Source organism: Podarcis liolepis (genome assembly GCF_965112155.1).
Source record: "Podarcis liolepis genome assembly, chromosome: 10".
Taxonomy (NCBI): Eukaryota; Metazoa; Chordata; class Lepidosauria; order Squamata; family Lacertidae; genus Podarcis; species Podarcis liolepis.
In genome coordinates this window covers 29,971,246-29,994,028 of record NC_139562.1, presented here as the reverse complement: position 1 = coordinate 29,994,028, position 22,783 = coordinate 29,971,246, and the positions used below count along the sequence as shown (strand labels likewise).

The window sequence follows — 22,783 nt, the reverse complement described above, 5'->3', positions numbered from 1 at the left end:
CAATGCCCTTATTTTTAATTGCAGCAATTTTGATGAATCGAACAAAAGCCTGGCTCTCTTATCTGTGCCTAGATGGGAAACAGAACAGGGTTCATGACTGCAGAGACGTTTGCAGGTTCTAGCCCCTTTCCAACATAGTTGTATTTTGCAACTACTGCAGACCACTAACTTGGGAGACTTTGGTAATTTAAACACTATAAAAATGCAATAAATAAGCAAGTGGGACAGCTGAGTTCCAACTGCATTGCCTCCTGGTCCATTGCAAACTACCATTCAATATATTTTGCTACTTAAGTTTAAAGTACAATTTAAGCCACTCTGAAAACCGCTCCACTTATAAGAGCAGGGTACAAGTACTGAAAACAGAAGTGTAAAAAATTAAAACCTACCATTTCAACATATTTACTAAATGTTAAGTTCATTCTCTCCAGTTCCTATCATCTGAAAGATCACCACCAAGGTTTGGCAATACTTAATCATTTTCCATGTGTTTGATAGGCTTAACAGACCGGCAGCATTTCTCCAGCAGATGCACCTTCTCACAAGGGGGGAGGATGCTACAACTAATGACGTTTCCCCATGTGTCACTATTAAGAGAGAAGCCCTTTCCTCCTATTAAAAAATTGGCAATACCTTTCAGCTTCTGCTTAGGTGCTGAAGTTCACTGGTATACTGCCCGGTTGCCAACTTTTATTGCTTTGCCTTTAACAGCTGCACAAACAGCAGGAATTCAGCAGACAGGAGCTAGCATGATTGAAATGCAGTGGTTAGAATGTCAGATAAGGACTAGGACTGGGGAAGACACTGGTTCAAACCCCCACACGGCCATATAAAGCTTACCAAGTGACCTTTGGTCTCTGCACCTCACCTTCTTCATAGTGTCATAGTGTACACTGCTCCCCAACCTTGAGCTGCTTGGAGAAAAAATGAGGGGAAAATGTAAAATACCTATTGCCAACACCAGAGGGTACAAAGTTCACATGCACTGGAATATGTGGATGCTGTTCACCTGAATATTACACTGATAAACTACCTCCCTCCTTAAAGTTTTGTACTCTTGTCAATAATAGCAAAAGAAAAGAAAAAAAAGTAGGGGCTCATTTTGCATACAGTGAGCAAAATGACCCTTCTCTTGTGGTCAGCACTACTAACACCCCTGACTAGGCACAAAAACCAAGGTGTGTTCCTAGCCCAGGAGAGCAGCCAGCCCTGATCTCAAGGAGTAGCTTCAGCTTTGCATGATGCCTGCTTGAAAACATCTAAGCCTTCCCTCTGACACATGCCGATTCAGAGGTACCAACACAGTCACTGCTTCATTCCCTCTACAGTTGTAAGAACTGACAAACAACAAAGCCATTTAATTTTAAAACTTTAAACAAACCTTTCTTTTTATTATTATTATTATTACATCATGCCAGCCTCAGTAGTCTTTAAATGCTGGTCACAAAACAGAACACAGCACCATGTGGCTTTTTTTTTATAATGAAAACTTCAGCACTGCACATTCCTCTTTCAGAACTAAGGAATGAAAGGAGAAGAAAAAATAAAAAGGACACCACACCAAGGTCTCCACTTCCCTTGGAAATAGAAGGCCATGAGGTGGGTGTCGCTACCGGGCGCCCAAGGCACCAAGTGATACAGGCTGCCGTCTTCCTTTAGCCACAGCACGCTCCATTCTCTCCCCAAGAGTGTTATTAATACTGTCACTGCTTAGGATGCTGCCCACAAAGTTTCAGGCAAGAAAGTAGACCATAAGCCATGCCTACCTACTCATCAGTGTTCACTCTTAGCTTCTGGGAAACTCCAGCCATTCAAAAATGTTAGGATGATGTTGCAGACAGCAATATGAGAGACATGGGGAGAGACTTTAAAAGCTACAAACCAGTGAACTACAAACCTGGTTTTTGTTTTTAAACAAAAACATGATGCCAGTTAAAAGTCAATTCAGAATAAGTGCCTCAAAAAGAAGCAGCAAATGTGTATCAAAGTTATAAAATCCTGAACATGTGTCCAAATTTAAAAGCACAGCTCAGAGCTGGCTCCAGTAAACCTCTTCCTGCTTTTACACAGTGAGTGTGTCTAAACCCACGACAGTTATGATTCTGAGGAGAGGCTGAAATGAGGGGTGCAAGCTGGCTTCTAGACACTAAGAGGCCCATGCCCACTTACAGGCAGCAACACCCATTTCCCTAATGAGGAGAAATGAATTCTTGCATTGCACAAATATGCAGGGAGAAGTCGCCCACTGACAGTGTCAGTTCTTGAGGAGGGGAAGGAAACACTGCCTTTAAAGATACACTTGGATACCACGGGGAAGAAATGGGTGAGTCAGAAGAAGCCAACTTGCAATGTCTCTCCCTTTCCCCAATCTGACGTAGCTGGTTAGAAAACCAGATATGGCAGGATTCAGAATATGCAGGCACCCATGACTGACTGCAAGAAAAATAGTAGGTTTTGAACACAAGGCCCAAAAAGGATTGTGTGAAATCAATTTGTTGACTTTACACCAAAGCCACCAGTGCTTTTGTGGCCTGCTCCACCTCCTCCCACAAGTCTCGCTTTTAAAGTAAGCTTACAAGTGCATAATTATGAGATCTAGGATCTCATATCAATCCAGCTTTTGGGATGCTGCTGGAGTGTGTGTGTGTGTGTGTGTGTGTGTGTGTGTTCCTTCATGTCGATTACCAATTGCAGGCATTGGTACTTTAAAGGAGGCCGCCCAGGGCTCACGCAGTTTGACTGGTGTGAAAGGGGGGGGGGGGAATTCCTACCTCTTCCGAACCAACTAGCATATTCATACTTGTATGAATGGGATTTCAGGAATTCTTGATTGCAGACCACAGACACAGGGTCAGTTTCAAAAATATATATATGACAGGGTGGGGAAGAGAAGAGGAGGCAGTTACTTTACTCTGTATACCTAGAGCCTCCCGATTCTTCATCCGCACGCATACCACACACAAACATCCACCATAATAAAAACTAATAAAAAATCATGACTAAGAGCTCACGATGTACAAAATGTTTGGGCGGGGGGGGGTAAAAAGGGAGAAGGCGGCAGCTGGTCAGTCCCAAGTGTGCTTTTGTCACCTTCGTTAGCTTAAACTGTAAACCCTGCGTCCCCCCGGTGGCTCCTCTCCAGGAGGGGAGGAGGAGGAGGAGAAGTTCCACAGTAGCAGATCAGCTGGGATGGATTTTGGTTAGGCTGCTCTGGGTTTTTGGGTTGAAGAAGGGGAGGGTGCGAATTCCGCAGTGATTAAAAACGATGTTCAGCAGCCACCAGCAGGAGTCACAATAGCCCCTTGAGACTTCACTTTATGGCGCTGCCCTCCACGTCGGCGGCCACCTCCTCCAGTCTTCACCTGGGGGTAGATAAAAAGAGCGCTCAGGTAAAGGCAAGGTGGGGAAGGCAGGATCTGAACCTCTCAGCCCTAAACTGAACAAGAGGAGCGGGAATGGACAGTGTCAACCAAACGTATCCAGAAGTAAAAGGCAAGGGTAGGGAACCCGTGGTCCCCCAGATGTTTGACTCATGGCAAAGTATGCTGGAAGTTATAGTCCAACATCTGGAGTGCCACTGGTCTCCCATCCCTGGGGGAAGGAAAGAAGTGAAGTTGTCTTTGTCCTTTCTGGTCCTATGAGCACCTTTGCAATAGGCCAGGCTTCTACCAAAGCAAGCAGGAATTCTAAAAGGAAAATTGTAAGACTTTGGAGGGGAGGGGGATGTCTTGCAAGGGTGGCCTTTTCTCCCCAAGGCAATCAAGTCAAAGCAACAGAGGATGCAGAAGTACCTTGCTGCCCTCTCGGTTGTGGGGCTCTTCATCCAGGGCAGGCTGAAGGAAAGCAGCAAGGAAAGAGAAGCATAGGTGAGCAGAAGGCAGCAGACATCCAAGAGGTTGGACAAAGATCAGCAGAGGGGAGAGCAGTCCCTTAAGAACTGCCACCAAGTGAGCACAGCAAGAGAGGAAACAAAGCACCAGTGATATAGACAGAGGCTATGACAGACTTTGCCCCCCCCCCCAAGACAAACTTTGGAGAAGAGAGTACAGTAAGGGCACCAAGAAGCCACATTTACACCCAAGATGCAAAGCAAGAAAGCAGCTCAGATTCTTTCAGTCCGATTTTTAGAGGGCACCCTGTAACATATGTATAAAAGAGCATTTCTTTGCTACAATTATCATCGTAGCTGATGCTTGCAATTGCAGCATTTAAACCTCACCCCTCCAGTTTCAGGAGTCTCAGAATAATGCCAACACACACTTAAAATACAGCAAAGTGAAAAACAAAAGAGCAAAGGAACTGAGACTAAGATTTCACTTCAGCAGAAAGAACTTCATTTCAAAGGTTCATCAGCCAGATGCCCCATGAAACAGCTCTGTCATTGCTCAAGGAGGTCCTTCTACAGCATGTGCACAACTGCGCAAGAGGTCCTTCTCTGAGCTCTACATGTCCGTACCGCACACAGCAAAGACATGCACAAGAAAAGCCCAACCGATAAGCTGCAGAACAGCAGCAGGGCTCCAATGGGGAAAGTTAACAATACAGTTATGGGCAAGCAGGGGCAACTGCCCAGGGCCTCACACCAGGCCAGGCCTGCTGTTTCTGCCCACTTGGCAAGGTTCTCACCATCCTCCCTTCCTAAAGCCACTTCACAGCCAGCCACTCACTAGTATTCAGGCACAGGACTAGGAGATAGCAGGTGAAATCTGGCTCACCTTAAAAGGTAGGCATGTTTACTACAAAAAGCTTAAGAAGCCATGAAAGATAACTTTGGAATAGGAGGGAGGGCACAGGCTGTTCTGCATACCTGAGGCTGTTGGGCACTCGAAGGTGCTGAGGGGGCTGCTCCCAGCGAAACTGCATCATCTGCCACTGTGGGACTCGCCGTCGCCATGCCAGCCTGGGCTCCCCCTTCCTCTCGCTTGGTCAGGGGGCCCTTTTTCGTGGACTGCATCTTGATCTGCTGAGGCTTGGAGTTCATTGGAGAGTTATTTGTGGTCTGGAGTAACTGCCAGTCGAAAGGATGGTAGAGGCAAAAAACAGAATTGTGCTTGTGTTGTTGCTTTCATTTTAAGCACAGAGTTGGTTTAAGCAAAGTTCACCTTTGACATTAAACAGGACTTCAATATGTGGAACGAAAATGCTCTTCCCCAGGGAGGCTCACCTGGCACCTTCATTACACATATTTAAGCGCTAAGGAAAACCATTCCTCTTATTCCGCTAATTAAACATTCTATGGCCTTTTGAACTGGCTTGTATGTATTGTTTTGTTTGTTACAATGTTGTGTATCTTTGTGTTTTTATATTGTAAACTGCCCTGTGATCCCAAGATGAAGGGCGGTATAAATTTAATAAATAAAATAGAAGGACTGAGAATGGTGCACGCACACAGCAACACACCAAATCTCATTCACACCCGCACAGCTCTCTTTATCTCCCACTTCCCCTGCAGTGGGAAGGGAAGTGACAACAATTTCCTCTCTGTTCTTTAAGCACTTTTCTGTTTCATGTCTCTTATTACCTGCAGTAGGACAGGTAGGTAAAGCAGAGGTGTGATAACAACATCTAAGCCTCGCTGGGCCATGCGCCAAGTCAGGATGAAAATAGTCTCCTTTCATTATTATTTTTAACCCAGGTCATGCATGAAACCGCTTTCTGTCAACCAGGTCCCACAAAGTTCCCAAGATCTTTAAAAAAAAGTAATTTATAGAGATGGGAAGAAACAACTTGAATGCCAAGCAACTTGCCCTTCACCCAGAAAAGAAGCAAGGCCTTCACAGCACAGACTAGGTGGCCGGGCTGGCAGAAAAGTTTGGCAAGTATTAAAAAAACTTGGCCATTTGAGAAACATATGGTTTAAAGGGCGGAGCACAGATGAGCAATAATCCCCATTCAGTAAGGGAATACAGGAATTAGTGGAAGAGAAAGAAAGCTTGTTCTGTCTAGAAGGGTTATATGCAAGTCTGGGTTTAAGGTTGGGGTTTTTGTTGTTGTTTTTAAATCAACTAGCAATGCTCACTCCTATCCTAAAGAAGGGAAAAATGAAAAGGAAAAGGAGAACAGAGCCACTAGTGCATATGACATGGTTTCAAGGAAGGTATGAAAAATTCTGATAAACCAAGCAACTTCCCCATCATCATCTATCAAGAAGCTAGGGTTTTCAGTAACTAACTAGAGGGAAGGGAGGTGTCTGTAGTACTGTACCTATGGCATGCACAAACTTTGAGAACCTATGTCCTATTGTACCCCAAAAGCTCTATTACCTTGGTGATGGTACCCACAGCTTTGGTACGCCCTTCACGGAAAACCAGCCGCTGGTCTATGTGCAGGTACTCCGGGGTCTTGATGAAGCGGAAGTGCACGGTCGCCTTGTCTCCTGTGCGTAGACAGTCTTTGTCCATACTGAGGATAGTGGCTGTCTGGCGGATGCTGCCACAATGCACTGTGAACAGTAAGATTCTCACTGACACTCAAACTGCAACAAGCAGACAAATCTCAGTAGCACAGGATACCCTGAACTGCCACCAGCTATGCTGCTGCATGTAGATGCCGCTAAATTCACAATACAAACACCTTACGAATCCATGTTTGTCATCAGGTACTGTATATTCAACGTCAGAAGATAATCTACGTACCTACCTCTAATCTGCTCAGCAAGCCAGCCCTACCACCATGCCTCATAACTTCTATAGGGAAGGCTACAGAGGCCAAGTGTAATTCTTCTATAGCTATCCACTGAACCCATAGCTCAAGTGGGATTTTGATGAAGGTGCAAGTCAAGCACCCCTGGTGACAGATCCCATAAGAGCCTTCTATCACTTCCCAAATTTGATCCACAAGGAATTGCTTTCTCTTTCAGCCATCCTCTTGTGGTTGCTGCTCCTCGTAAATTTGTCGGTATCAGAACTTACCGTATTTTTCGCACTATTGGACGCACCGGACAATAGGACGCACTTTGTTTTAGAGGGGGGGAGAACAAGGGAAAAAAATTCTCCCCCTCTCTGCCCAGCGCCCCTTCAGTGAAGCGGCAGGAGGCGCTGCACAGAGAGGGGGAGAACTTTCCCCCTCTTGTTTTCCTGCTCTAAAACAAGGTGTCGTTTAAGGTGCGTTCAGGCGGCTACCTTGGAAGCCTGGAGAGCGAGAGGGGTCGGCGTGCACTGACCCCTCTCGCTCTCCAGGCTTCAGGTTCCTTTCGACCTGCTCTTTGGGGCTGGGGGGGGGGGGGAAGCCCACCACCTGCCCCAAAGAGCAGGTCAGGGAGCAGCGGAAAGGTGCAGCGGAGAGGCTCCTGCCATAGCCACGCATCGCGGGGGTTGCTTTAGCCCCGCGAGCGCTCTCCCGGCTGGAGAGGTGATGCGCGGCTATGGCAGGAGCCTCTAAAGCTGCGCGTCACCTCTCCAGCCAGGACAGGGTCGCGGGGTGCTTCTTTAGCCCCCCGCGCGCTCTCCCGGCTGGAGAGGTGACATGGGGCTGTAGAGGCTCCTGCCATAGCCGCGCTTCAGCTCCCCAGCCGGGAGAGCGCGGGCGGGGCTAAAGCAGCCTCCCGCGACCCTCTCCCAGCTGGAGAGGTGACACGCAGCTACGGCAGGAGCCTCTATAGCCGCATGTCACCTCTCCAGCCGGGAGAGGGTCGCGGGGCTACGGCGTCTTCGCTCCATAGGACACACACACATTTCCCCTTCATTTTTGACCACAAATTAATTCAATACCCAGGGCCAAGGCAGGAGGAGTGTGTAAGGGATACAAAAAAACCCTACACATACCCATCGCCTGATAACGTGGACTGATGGTGGTAGGATGATGCAGAACCAGAATCTCAGCTTCAAATTCCCAAGACGCTTGAGGATTTAATCGGGGAGACACCATCACCATGCCTTTCCGGATAGAGGAGCGCTTGATCTGGAAGTGCAACCATTTTAAAGAATAATTTAGTAATTAATTCACTTAGGCTGATTTTTTTAAAAGAAGAAATCTATATATTTTCCTAGCATTTTACAGATGAAAGCCTAGATAAGACTATTTTGGGATGGAATGGGATGCCCATCCAGCTGAACATACTGCTGAGCATGAGTTTTACAAAGGTGTTGGGAGAAACATGAGAATGAAATAATTTCAAAAGAAAAAAACTTCAAGGGATGGTTTTGGTCAGCACAAAATTGCTATCCTTAAGGGAAGTTATCAGATTTTCCTACACGCTGTCCTTCCTTCATCCCCTATGAGGACAAACTTCAGTCACAGACACACTTATGTTGCCTAAATGATGCAGAAATTACAAATGTCCATCCTTCATGGATGTAGAGAAGTTGGGATGCAATAGTGAAAGTATTCCTTTGGCTTTCTCTCTGCCAAACAAATGACTCACTTAAAAGCACAATGTCCACTGCTGCCTTTAGACAAGTTTAGTCCTAGCATGCCTTTGCAATATTAGACCCTGCAAATAAAACCTGCTCTCAGCTCCATATATTAAGCCTGAGAAGTTGCAATGCTAAAAACAATGACTAGGGAGAAAACCACATCTGAATGCAGGAGGACTTGGTACCATTGCCCAAGGATGAAGACAGATGTGATTAACAGCTGGATTTCATATGTCCCAAACATGAAGTACCAGCCACCATATGTTTCTCCTCAGCAGTTCTGGGTGCAACAGGAAATCAACCAAGCACCTAACAGAACCCCATCTGATTGTCCGCTATCTCCTCCCACATTCTGCCTTAAAACTGTGACGAAATGACACCATTAAGGCAGCTCAAAAACCAGCCCTAATATTCTCTTTCCCCACAACCCTATTTTATTTCCCATCTAGTCTGATGAAGATTTCTACAGAACTTAAAAGCTTACATGTTATTTTACAGCATTAGGGATTGCCCTCATGTAGATTTTGGGACTTTTCTTATGGCCCAATGCAACTAGCTTTACTTTTTGTGCAGTCTCAAAGTAAACATTCTCATAGCTGCACTGGCAGTTTCCCAAAAAACCCTCATTTTCTCCCAGCAGAAAAGCAATGGAATACCCTTGGCCAATGAAGTCCACACTCACCTTCTTCAGAGCAAAGGAGGCAGTCTGTCCTCCTCGAACCTCTTTGACGGGCATGCGCTTGCGGTGGATGGACTTCACAGCAATGGGCAAGAAGTTACCCAGTGGGTCTGGGCCGAGCAGCAAGGTGTCATTTAACTTGATCAGGCCTCTTAGTGTTGTCCCAGACACCACTGTCCCTACACCCTGCATCAGGGAGAAGTGCAAAAGGCAAATGAATTAGTCACAATGGTAGAGCAACAGCAGAATCAAGCCAACATCCCCATTCCTTCCTCCTCGTGGAAAAAAATTAGACTGAAGTGAGACTCTCAGCACCACTCTCCTTACTGGAACAGAGTAAGTGTCATCTATCTGGAATTCTGCAGGTTCCTCTTCCCTGTAACTGGTCCTTGGAGACAGGAGATTGAGAAACATCTTAAGCAATTCCAGGTTCTCACCGGTGACATTGGAAATCTGGAATATTGGGCACATCCTAATTGGAACAGAGAGAAAGAGAGAGAATAAGAACATATGAGTTATTCACAGTTCTAAGTTAGGTTGATCTTAATACTTGCAAGACATCACAGGTGCTGGTTGGCATGCTCAGTATTGGAAGGAAAATTCCCTACAGGAAAGTACTAGCTGTAGTACTCTTAACACTAGCGACATTCAGTTAAATAACTTTATAACTACTTCTGTTTTTTCTGGGATGGCAGCAAAAGTGCCCACTCAACTGGAGAGTCATCTTGCATGGTCAGCTTCCTTTTAGATCACACGCTCTAGTTAGATCAGATGTAATATTTACATTTTTAGCTCCTACAATTTTACTCTCTTTCCCTCTCTCATCAGCAGTTGGGACCAAGCCATTAAGAGAATGGTCCAGCAGACATGCCAACCATCATCAGTTGTCCAGGATATTTCAAGAAAAGGACAGACCGTACACAATCCTAGCTGCCAACCTCATGCAACTGTTCACTTCCTTCATTTATCCCAGCTTTCCAGTATGGCTTATCTTCTGATCCATACACATGGCATCCACATTTTGCGGCAGCGGCGGGGAGGGTGTCTCATGCAATAGATCAGCAGCAGACTCCTGGCCAGACTTCTTGCAAGGCCATTCGCTTCAGCCTCTACACACAAGCAGGGCCATTCATTTTCTGCTCCTAGCCATCACCCCCCATCCTCCTAGGTCCTCTGCTTGCTTTCATCCTTGCACCAACTGTGGATGCCAGAAATGGATTCAAAGCAACAGAGACAACTCCACATGGTTTCATTAGAATTTGACCTTGGCATTTCCCACTCACTGGCAAGAAAAACAAACTAATATATGTGGCAAAAAGAAAGATGATTCCTGAAGTCCATTTTAACTCCAGTCCTGACCATTTCTACCATCCATCTTCACCTCTTCGCATGCATTTCTTGCCCAGAAACCTGGATAATCTGTTTTGAACCTGCCCAACAGAGCTAAAGGCGCAGATCCCACCAATTCAGGATCCTTGCTATTTAAGCTTGTAAACATATTCCACATCTCTGTTACAAATTCCTTATACTGTAACTAGAAAAGACCTGTTTGTGCTCCCAACCAATTATCATCCCAGAAGAGTCTTGGGGTCAAAGTTCAAAGCCCATGTTCTAAGGAGACAAAGAGCGGTCCACTTTGTTTTCATTTCTGTCACCTTTCTGAGCTGAAGTTGGAGGCAGTAACGATGACATCATCTTTGCTCTGGACCAGGACAGGGATCTTTCTGCATCCTGGGGACTTCAGAAGTCGTTGCAACAGCTTCAGGGTTTCTTGATGAATAAAATGGAAAGGATTAGATCAATATGCCCTTTCTTGCATTCAACTTTAGTGCCTTAGTTTATTTACCTAATTTTAAGACCTTCTAAAAAAACGGACCTTATTACAGTGGTACCTCTGGTTACAAATGGGATCCGTTCCGGAGGCCTGGCTGTATCCCGAAAATTTCGTAACCGGAGGACCGCTTCTGCGCATGCATGCAGCAGCGCAAAGCACTTCTGCGCAAAGAGTGCTTCTGCGCACACGCAAGTGCCAAACCCACTTCCGGGTTTGCCGCGTTCGCAGCCTGAAAATTACGTTACCTGAAGTTAACGTAACCCGAGGGTCCACTGTATGTCCTCATATGTAAAACCACAGAATTCAGAGAGGGTGTACTTTCTTTGCCCCAAGTTTGTATGTATGTGTGAGCAAGCTGGGATATCGTTACAGATTTTAAATTTAAAAGGAAAGCTATTTAAGTATCAATAACATATAAGAGAACATGCAGGAGTCTTTGACACAAAAGGGTTAGTGAAATTGGGCTTTAGAGGTTGTAATATGGGGCTTCTTGTGCCCTTAACAGATCTTTTCTCTGTCCATGTCTGGATGTTGACCACATTGACAAACCTTCCCCAGTCTGACACCTCCAGATTTCTGGATTACCACCCCCCCCATTATGGACCATTGGCCATATCAACCAAGGATGATGGGAGCCATAGTAAATGCATCTGGTGGGCACCAGCATATTGATCTGAAAAACAAGCCAGCTATTACAGCTAGTATGTATTGAATTTCCACCGCTATTCTAATTGTAGAAGTTGTCAAGCTAAGCCTCAGAGCGAGAAATAAGTTCAGTATTGCTACTAAGAAGCTATCAAACATTACATACAATCCAGAAATTTGCATAGGCTTTTCTGTACTACACATCCTGTTTCAGTTTCAGGAAGCCTGTAGGGAAACCATGGAATCTTATGACTGGAAGGCTATCGTTTTCACAAGAAAGACTAGGATGTGTTTTTTGCTTGAGAATTGGTGGTTTCATTTTGTTTGTTTACAAAGCTAGCAGTGCTACCAGAACTTTGAAAAGATGTCCAATTCTAGCCAAACCCTTGTCTCAAAATTTGCCCCTGGCGGTGGATTCCATGTCTAATTGCATGTTGTGCTAGATGCTCCTCTAAGACAAGAGCTTGTCTTTGCCAGAATAAACCGATTTCCTCACAAATGCTTACTGTTATGATGAGGAGTGAAAAACAAGATGTGCACATGAAAGATGGGTGCCAAGATGTATGCAACATCACGTACACATTTTAAAAGCGCCCACTTCGAAGCATCCCGAATGCTAGGTCCACCTGACCAATTCTCAAATTTCCATTTTCTACCACAGTGCTAGCTGCACATTGCAGAGGTTCCTCGGTCATCTTATGCAGCAAGTAACAGAAAAGCCAATAACTGCAGTACCAGAAAAACAGGGGTCTCTTGAACAGGAGCCCGCACATTTTGAATGAGCTTGGTAGCAAACCATTTGCTCTCTCGCTTTCCACTGTGTAGTCCCAAAGTGCATTCCTTTTCTATCTGATGCCCAGCATCTGCCACTAGTGATCATCTTTGTGGACCTCTTTTTTTGGAAGTGCATAATTACATACAAGGGAAAAGGCAATAATATTTCCTAAGCACTCATTTTGGTTGCACAGTTTATGGCTATTGGTGACAATAGCTAAACGGTTTCTCAGTGTTCAGGGATATCGTGTAACTGAACATCAGTTGCGGGAGGAGAAACAGCAGGAAAGAGTTGCTGCTTTTGTTTCAGGAAGCACCATGTTGGGCCCTGTGGGGAACAGGCTACACTAGTTGGTTCTTTCATGACCCTAAGAACCAGGAAGTGAACAGATGCAAAAAGTCTAACTCTCAGCTGCCTTCTCTTTCCCATAATCTTATTTACAGCAGTTGGGGAAGAACACAAGCCAAAACATTGCTTTTGAGCAGCTTCACTGTTGCAAAACAATTGTTTTAGAACTGCTGATATGACAGTTTTAAGAGACCAGCTACAGAGAGAGAAAATTGTACGTCAAATAAGTCTCAACGAGTAAGAAGCAATGAAGGCCAGGAATTGGAGATGGCTAGAAAGAAGAGTTTGCTTAAACGGCTCCTTAGTAGAGTCTGAAGACACACTACCAAAACAGATGGCAAACACTTCACAGGAGAGAGAAGCTGTTTGCGCCATCTTCAGTTTATTTTATTTATATACCACCCTTCACCCCACAATCACAGGGCAGTCTACAGGCAAATACCTTGGAGAATGTTGGCAGGACACATGTCAATCTTGGTCACCACCACAAAGACTGGGACGTTGAGCGCCAATGCAAGGCCCAGGTGCTCCTTGGTCATCCCAACAATTCCTGCATTGCTGCCAACCTATATCAAGGAAAAGCACAATGAAGTGGGGAGTGGGGGAGGCAGGCAGAATTTTAAGTCTCTGTCTAGGTATACGGCTGCGACTTTGCTGGGCAGCGTAATGCAGATACGCCACAAGAGAAAGGCAGGAGGTCAATTTTTAATAAATTATGAGAGCAATGGTTCTATCTAATACTGTTGTCCCACTAGTGCAACAGACTTCTATTTGGGCAATGGAGCTTCTCTTTCCTCTCCTCCCAATTCAGCCCCCTTGTACAGCTTCAAAACCTGCTCCAGGCGGTTGCAGGAGTTCTGCTCACACAGCATTGGACAGAAACCCAGTGCTCTTACAATAAAGTAAGAGCTAATTCAGACATTAGCACTTGCCACTCTTGGAATAACGTTTCTGGTATGTTCCATGGTGTGCAAAGTAAACCAGAAAGGCTTATTTCCTGCTGCTTCACCAGGATAATGTCAAGAACAGATGGAAGAGGAATACTGGGTCCTATTCCCATAATCCTCTCAGGAAAAGCCACGGTGGAATAGGCTATCGTCTAACTTTTTCCAGTTCATGCCAATCACAAAATCACTTTTAAAAAACCATTGCATTTGCAGGTGACATTGTGTCAGAGCTAGCCTTCTTGTGGGTGCATGCCCACTACCTCCTTCTCCTGGCATTGCCAAGAATGGCTAGTATAGTCTGCTCCAAAATAAGTGTCATAACTAGAACTCTACTTCTCTGTTTTCATGTGGGGAAGCCAGTGACACTGTTCCGATGATGTTCCCAGCCTCCCTGGCTTATGAAGTCAGGGACTAGCATTGGGGCCAAGCACTCCTCCCTAACTACTCTTCCTCACATCACATGCCAGCTTCACCACAAAGCTCCTGGCTTTTATCAAGCCAGAATTCTCAATTACAGCCAAGCCCCGATTTGTGGGGGGGTTATGTTCCGGGTCATTGCAAGCTTGCATGAAATCACATGCAATGGAAACGCCCTGCCCCCCCCCCATTTTGATGACATCTTTCCTGGTCAAACCCAGGGCTGGTGCTGTGTGCATGTGCACGGTCGCACACATATAGGTCGTGCCTAAAATGGGTGTTCCCCGTACCCCAAACTGGGGAACTCTGGTTTAATGCCCATTAACAAAACTGGAAAATAATCTAGCATCACAATCTAGAGATGGGAAACCTGTGACCTTCCAGATGCTCTTGAACTCTCATCATCGCCACTAGTGATGTTAAATTCTTGAGAATAATCTTTTGGAGAATATTCTCGAGAATATTCTTGATTAATGAAAATATTGTACCATTGAATGGCATTGCAAAAACCAGTTACTGGCACTGAATAAAAATATAGAAAAGTCAGCTGTTTAAATCAAGGCCACCTCACATGCTGTCACACATAATTGTATAGGCCTAGGTACTTTTAAGTGTAGAAAGCATTAAAACTACCTTCTGTAAAAAATTTTTTGAAAAATCACACTTATGGCCAAGGGTATAGAATTGCTAAGAATAAGGTCACACCAAAATAGAAAAAAGGCTATTACAAATAGTTGAAATACATACAAATCCAAATGTTCATATAAAATTAAATGAATAGCATTTTTAAAACTAAAAAAAAAAAAAGTTTTCTGTAGCTCACATTTCAGAACTGCCAATGGTGAATGACACAATGCCCAGTAATGTAACTGGATCAAAAAAAATCATTATTCATTATTTACACTGGCAATATCACAGCTTGACTTATTATTTACTAGATTTTTTTAATGTGGGTTGTAAAACTGGTTCTTACATTAGAATTTACAGTTCATGGGAAATATTCTCCAGAGAATTTTCTAGCAGAGTATATTGTCAAAAATATTCTCATTCTTGAGAATATTCTCCGGAGAATATTCTCACCTCACCTCACCTCACTAATCACCACCCACCAACCTTGCTGGCTGGGGCGAATGGACTTGGGAATCTAACAACATCTGGAGGGCCACAGGTTTTCCTTTTCTTGACATATACCATGGTTGATGAACCTGGGAACAATGTCCCAACTGAGCCACTATCTCAGAGTGTATCAGCTACCCCTTAATGTCATTCTGCAAGCATGTCATCAAGTGGCAGGGTGTGGCTCTTATTGATAAGAAAGGTTGATATGGGATACTGACCCACGAACAGAAAACTAAGCTAAAGAATTTCTATACCACTTCATCTCCTCACAAGGAAGCACCTGTCTGCAGTTTAGACTACCGTACTTGCCAATAAATCTGAGAATTCTTTGTTTATGTGACTGAAGCACACATACTCCAAAACCAACAGAGGAATGTGCCACAGTGGGAGGAATAGTTTGCCTCTCATGGTTGCGGAAATAAATCCACTGATACAGATAGAACCTGAGACAAGTTGTGTTAAGCCACTATGGCAGAATTAGGTGTCCTTACAGTGCAGAAAAAAATCTTTGTTGTTGCTGCTGCTGCTGGGAGAGTGGGGGAGACCAGCAAGGACAAATGTCAAATTAAGTTCTGGAAATAGGTACCGAACCTTGAATGCTTTGCACACATAACAATATCTTTGACACCCTGACACATGGGCAGGGGGCACTTCAGAAAGAACTTTTCTGAACTTCATGATGTTTTTGCTTAGAGCATTTACTTATGTAGAAGCTTGCACCCATATCTGATGCATGAGCATGAATGGAGAACTCAGTTCAATCCTTAACATAGGCCATCAATCACCCTCAGATAGGCAAAAGAGGAACATGGTGAACCGCAAGAAACAGTCCTCCAAGAAGTTTGTTCCCAACCTTGAAGCCTCCAACATTCTATGGTAGGAAATCACCACTTACTGAGAGTGACATGGCCCACGGCTCCAACTAATTTTTGAGCTCCTGTTCACAATAACAGTGAGAATTCTAGCCTATATTGTTTTCATTAATTCCTTAACTCTCCAACAAAAAAGATGGGAAAGTGCTGTGGATGTTAAGAGCCCCTTGCTGCTACTGACATCCCACCACCATGGCACAGCTTACCATTAGCATGCAGAAGTCAGGTAGGTGCCCAGTCATGCCAAAGACTGTAGTCTTCAGGTACTTCTCGTGCCCAGCCAGGTCAATGAAGGTTATGACCTTTGTTGACTTCTCACAAATCTTAGTCCACTCCAGACTTCCACCGTGGCTATCGGGCTTGTTCACTACATTGCCCTCACTGTCAAAGCCCAATATGTCATTGCCCACGCTGCTAGTACGGCCCGATTCGATCTCGTGCTTGTGGCGGAAAAGCTTTTGCCGGGCAAAGCCACGTCCATTGTCCAGCTCACCATGGGTGAGGACACCCAGCAGCGTGCTCTTCCCTGCGTCCACATTGCCAACCACAGCTACCCTGTAGGAAGGCAAAAGGAAGCCATCAGAATGTCATCGGTCATGTGCAATCTCTTAAATAAACCCTTTATTATTATTTTTTGCAAATTAAATTTTTATTGATTTTCAGTACACATACATACATTCATAAATTATGCATATAAAGGTTACATATTTAACTTAGGCTCTATCATGCTTCTGACTTCCCTCCATTTCTTTGGTAAGTATCAAATAAAGTTCTAATATCACGTGCTCTATATATCTTATTATCAACTACACGCTGTAAGAGTTATTCCAACCCTACCAGTGTCTTCAAAGATTTACAATTGTTTCTTATATACATCAAATATTTACTCCAATTTTCTTGAAACTTCTGCTCATCCTGATCTCTTAATTTTCCTGATAGTCTGGCCAGTTCTGCGTAGTCCATCATTTTAACCTGCCAGTCCATTATATTCGGTATTACTGTATGTCTGTTTTCCAATTCTGAGCTAACATATTTCTGGCTGCTGTCGTGGCATATAAAAAGAGGTTTTTGTCTTTTTTTTTCAATTTCCTTTCCAATCAATCCCAGTAGAAAAGCTTCAGGTCTTTTTGGGAAAGTATATTTAAAGATTTTTTTAAGTTCGTTATAGATTAGTTCCCAAAAGCCCTTCACTTTACTACAGGTCCACCACATATGGTAGAGGTCACCCTCTACCTCTCCACACTTCCAACATTTCTTTTTTTTTTTGTTCTATACATCCTTGCTAGCTTTACCGGCGTTAGATGCCATCTGTAGATCATTTTCCACAAATTCTCTTTTAAAGCAGTACAAGCCGTAAATTTCATGTTTACATTCCATAGTTCTTGCCACGCATCAAAATCGATATTATGGCTGAAATCAATAAACCCTTTAAAAATGAGTAAAAGACAGGACCTATGGGGTTTCATAGAAGAGAATTGTAGAGCTGGAAGGGACCCTGAGGGTCATCTAGTCCAACCCCCTGCAATGCAGGAATAGGAAGCTGTCCCGTACAGGGATCAAACTTGCCACCTTGACATTATAAGCACCATGCTCTAACCAACTAAAGTATCCAGGCTTACACATAGCACAAAGAGGGCAAAAACCTACAACAGCAATCCTTTCATTCAGATACTGCTTGATCAGCCAAGTATGTGCGCAAGATCCTAACCACTGGCTTGTATACAAAGCACAGAGGAAAGGAAAGTTAATTAGTAAGGAGAGGCAGAGTCACTCCCATAGCCAAACCAGAGTTTCCAGCTTCTCACCACTACGTGTACAGATTACAGGAGTGAGCTTCATGCTGACGAACACTCCTTCTACCTATCTCCTTACCTGACCTCCAGGAAATCGTTGTCACCCACCCGCTTCCGCACCAGGTAGTCACGCACTTTGCCTCCTGCCTCTTGGTGCTCCCGCAAGAGGATCACATCTGCATCTATTTGCTCAGCCATGCTCTTCACGGTGGCGTAAGATGCTTCCATATCTGCATCACTGAGCCCGTACTCAGTCCCATCTAATGTAGGCATGGGGAAGAAATGAGGAACAGCTGCTTCAAATGTTTTGTCAAACCAGGAGTTACTTTGTCATTAATGTAACCTCACCAGGGTCTTGCCACAGATGGGCCAGGCAAGGAAATGAAGAATCCATTTTAATTTCAAAGAATCCATTTTAACGGTTCATTTAGCCCTATTTCTCCAGGCTAAACAGCATTCATCTCAAAAGTTTGGAAGGAAAGGTGGGATGTACGAGAGTCAATTGTGCTACCCTCTTCAAAACCTTGGCTCCATTAGTTGAAGACACAGCAAGAAGGTCATTACCTAATCCCACACCCTACTCTAGAGGTAGCCAAGATGCCCTCCAGATGTTTTGGACCACTGTTGCCATCAGACTCGGCCACCATAGCCAATGGTCAGGGATGATGGGAGCTGTAGTTCACAAGGTGTGGTTGACTCCTCCTACCCTAACCCATTAAATGCTGATAACAGTTGAGAAACTTATGCTGGTGCAAATCTAACATTTGCTACACTTCCCCCCTCCCCCCACCCGTTTCTTTGAAGACTGAGCAGACTGACATCACCTGAGCCAAGAACACCAATGCCAAAACCACCAGTCACTTCAAAGGCAGCAAACACCCTTTAATCTTTTACATTGGGTGGTGGGAGCAGAGAAAAGTAAATATGTAGCACTACCAAAAAAAAAACCAAAATCCCAATTAGAGGAAAAACATTAACTGCCCTAAACATTTTCAACTTGCTTTACGGAAAAAACCCATGACTGCATGCAATGCTAAGCTAAACCAGGGATTAGCAACAACAGCCAAACACGCAGCTACCCAGAGTGAAAACTGTGGCGGCTTTGCTCCTCCACTGGTCCTGCTGCTGTTTCACTACTCAGAGCCAAACCATTGGCCTTAGTGTTACATGCAAACCCAAGCTTGAGGTTTTCCTCGCTCTCAACAAATGGTGAACTTATTGTAACTAAGATTTGCTCTTGGTTTACCATTCACAGTTTGTTTGGGGAAAACAAACAATTCACTAGCTGCTAGAATTATGCTCAGATCATTCATGGTTGAATTTAGCCATAACTGTACTGAGTCCACCCTGGGATTGTGAGAATAGTAGACATCAGCAGTGCACAGTAACAAAGGGATCTCTGTGCCAGCCTCTCTGGGAAAGTGGTGCTCTTGAGCATATGGTTTGGAACAGATCATTCAAATTATGGTTTAATAGCAGACAAGCTAAAACACATCCCTTCTTTACCCCACATGTCATTTGAATGGGATATACTTATTCAAAACGCAGGTCAGAATTGTTTACTGAAAGCAAATAGTTACTACTAGGCATATGTGGCCAACATGCAACACAGCATTAGCTGCATGTAGGAATAATCCAATGAAATTATTTGTGTTATGGAAGAAAGGCTTTTAACACTTGAGATCTAATATACTAACTGTCCCATCCCACAAACACGATACTTCAAGCAATAGCTGTTTCTGCTGAAACCACTATAGCATCTTTAGCTTGGCTTGTGGTATTGAAGGAGGAAACCATGCTCACCTGATCCTTGTCCAATGACATAGATGGTCTCCCCACATCCTTCATCCATCCTCTCCCACATCTGCCGCAGCAAGCTATCATACTGCTCTGATGTTGGGCTCACCATTACTAGCTGAAAATAAACCAGGTATCTGTGTTAAACATGCTGATATGGGGGAGAGGGCCAAAATCACTGGCACTAACTAGTAGATGATTTTCTCTCAAATTGTTTATGAACTGTTTTTCAAAGAGTTCATAATTATGAGACTCAGCTTATACTCAAAAGATATGCAATGTAGTCCTTTTGGGGGGGTTATGACAGAGGAAATAAAAAAGGGTTGATATGACACCAAGGAGCCACAAAGTATAAAGGGAAATTCAGAAAGCTTAGCAAAAGCAGCGTGAAGAAGACTGAAGTGTATATGTGTATATGTGTGTGTGTCTGTGTATAATATATATATTTGTGTGTGTGTGTGTGTTCATTTTAAAAACACTGTCGATCAAACAAATCCTTAGTAACGTAAAAAATAGTATGCTGCTTTGTGGTGGCTTAAAACAAAAAATAAACTCAATGTACTCCTAGTTTATTCATGAGTTAGATCACATGAAAAGCCACTCCACTTTTCCCTATGACTTCCATTTACCCACAACTGCAGAGGTCACACAAAAAATGTAAAGCACAACAGCCCCAGCTGTCTGAACTTACAAAATGGCCCATCATCACTTTTCATGGATACTCTGCTCTGAGATTTTGCCCCTTTTGAGCACATCACATGATGCCCATCCAGCAGGTTAACTAACAGCCATGCAGGTATCGCTGCCCATTGTTTTGTTTAAACATCGCCCCTTATTGCACTTTAGGGTAGTACTACAAAACATAAAGGCTATTCCTTTACAGTACTTCACCCAAAGCACCTGTTTAACAATTTCAACTTTAACCTTTTTTTTAAAAGCAATGCCCTAAAAAGATAAGCGAGGAGCTTGAACTTTGCACTTAGAAGGGCTGTATTAACACAGCACGAGGGTGGTGGTGGTGGTGTTGTTAAGGAAACTACAAACGGGGAAACAACAACTTCAGCTGAAACCCTACCTACGCTTAAACCGGGAGTAAGCTTCGCGGAAATGAATGGAACTTATTTCTGAGCAGGCATTATTTACAGGGCTGGGCTGCGGGGCTGCAATCCTAAACGTGCCTAAACGTGGGGTAAGCCCCACTGAAAACGGAGGGCCTTACTTGCGAGTAAGCCTGTTTACGGCCCCCCCTTCTCGTCCCCGTCTGAATCCATTCTCGCGTGCCACGTACACCAGCCCGTACCCTTGAAGCTGCCGCCGTTGCCTCTTGGCGACACTCTCGCCTCAGGACTCGCAGGGGGGTAGCCGGCCTCTCGCCGCCTCAGGAGGGAGCGTCGGCAAGGGGCCCGGGGTACCCGCTCCGCACTCCTAAAGGGGGCCTGGACGAAGTGCCCGGAAGGACAAGGGGAGGCACCACCGCCAGACCGAACGGAGAGAGAGGGAAGTGCCGGAGCTGCCTCCGGGCGCGTGAGGGGGACCGGAGGCGCCAGGTACCGGGGTCTGGGCTGGCGGGGCCCTGGGTCTCCGCTGCCCCCCGGCCGCCGGGCCTACCTTGCTGGTGAGGTCGAGCTCGGGCTCCCCATTGAGCACCTCGCCGTCCTCGCTGCAGTCCGAGTCCGCGACGCCGCGGTGGAACCTGGAAGAGGCCGCCACTGCCCCGCCGTGAGAGGCGGGCTCCGGGGCGAACATCGAGGCCGGCACCGGCGAGCCCCCCATCGGGGAGCGACTGCGCTCCGTCGCCATCTTGGCAGCCCCGGCCTCCTTCTCCGGCCTCATTAGCATAGGCCCCGCCCACCCCTCGCGTCGACCGAGCCGGAGGAGCCCGCCGAGCTCCGCCCCCCGAACGGGCCTGCTTAATAATTTAGTACCCTGTTGACCAATCGGGGAGCAGCACTGTTAATACAGTAATTGCTGTATTGCTATGACAACCCGCAGCTAGAGCTTATTAATATGGATGAGCCATATGCCTCCTTCGAAGACCCTTTTTGCGGTTCCTCTGGTTCAGAAAATAAAAGCAGCGGCAGCAGCGCTACCGGGATTTTTATTTATCTCTATTCTGGAAACTCTGGGTGGGAGCGGGGCGGTGTTATATTTCTACCTTCTCGCGGCCAATGGGAAGGAAGAATGCATGATAAACAAAGTTCCTCGCCAATCGTGGCAAATATTTAAGTAATAGGCGGGAGTGGAGCCTCCGCCAATCAGAGAGCAAGATTACGGCCAAGGTGAGTAGGTGAGAAAAGAAGGCGAGAATTTGATCGTGGCGGCCAATAAGAAGGAGTGTACATATGCCAAAGCCAATCAAATACCCCAACCCATTTTGTGATTGAATGGGGGATTGCCTCTATTTACTTCTGTCTCTGAGACAGATTGTCTCGCCCGGGATAATCCCTGGCAAAAGCTGATGAAACGGGGTTGAAATAAATCGCTTTGAGCGGTGATAATCTTATGCAATCGAGCAATCATACTTGCGTTCCGTGACTTTCGCCCAAGGCCAAGAACGTTTTATTTCCTTGTTTTTTAGCCTCATTTTGAGAGCGAGGAGGTGGCGCTGAAACGTGTCTGGACTAATCTCCAAATGCTCAAAGGCGTCGTGTAAATCGGTGAAGCCTCACTCAGCCCAAGCGCTTTTGTTTTGGCACTGGTATTCCTGGTTTCGCATTTCTTATCCATTAGGAATAAACTGAACGGCCCCCACGGACTTCAGTGTTTTGAGAAGCCAGCAGACAAGCAATAATAATAATGCTACTGCTATTGTTATTACCTGTTCTTCACCAGCAGGTCCCAGGCCAGGTTAGGACAATCTAAAGTTCAAATTTAAAAATCACTTAAAATACATGACATTTGTAGAAAAAATGTGTGCCTTTCTTAAAACACATCTTAGAAGGCTGACCTGTACAAGCACTCAAAGACTAGATTTCTTTTGAGGGTTTTTTATCTAGTTATTTTAAGTTTCTTTAGATGGACAAATATTTTATATTGGTGTTCCATCTAGTCTGCACCTTTAGGAAAAGTAAGAAAGCTTTTTGGTATTTTAAAGATTAACATGTTTTGTAGCATAAGCTTTCCTGGGCCTGTAGGATGTGCCAATAAGCAAGGTGGAAGAATCACCTATCTTCTCAAAATACAAAATTCTTCCACACAAAAAT

The 22,783-nt window shown here is 44.9% G+C and overlaps 1 protein-coding gene across 4 annotated transcripts; it reads right to left on the bottom strand.

The window, feature by feature from the left end:
• Positions 1–1,356: 1,356 nt before the first annotated feature.
• GTPBP1 (GTP binding protein 1) lies at positions 1,357–21,698 on the bottom strand. Of its 4 annotated transcripts, XM_083462314.1 has the most exons (13): positions 21,189–21,698; positions 19,587–19,698; positions 17,863–18,043; positions 16,197–16,545; positions 13,078–13,201; positions 10,689–10,803; positions 9,361–9,505; positions 9,037–9,219; positions 7,764–7,899; positions 6,264–6,442; positions 4,808–5,008; positions 3,792–3,833; positions 1,357–3,362 (listed from the first exon to the last, which is right to left on the bottom strand). In XM_083462314.1, exons 1-13 carry the CDS (start codon positions 21,417–21,419, stop codon positions 3,270–3,272), a joined length of 2,091 nt encoding a protein of 696 aa, XP_083318440.1. In that variant the 5' UTR covers positions 21,420–21,698; the 3' UTR covers positions 1,357–3,269. The 4 variants fall into 4 exon arrangements, 3 of the variants coding, with proteins under 3 accessions (XP_083318440.1, XP_083318441.1, XP_083318442.1); XR_014516381.1 differs by lacking the exon at positions 3,792–3,833 and having other exon boundaries at positions 6,264–6,924; positions 7,692–7,899; XM_083462315.1 differs by lacking the exon at positions 3,792–3,833.
• Positions 21,699–22,783: the final 1,085 nt, after the last annotated feature.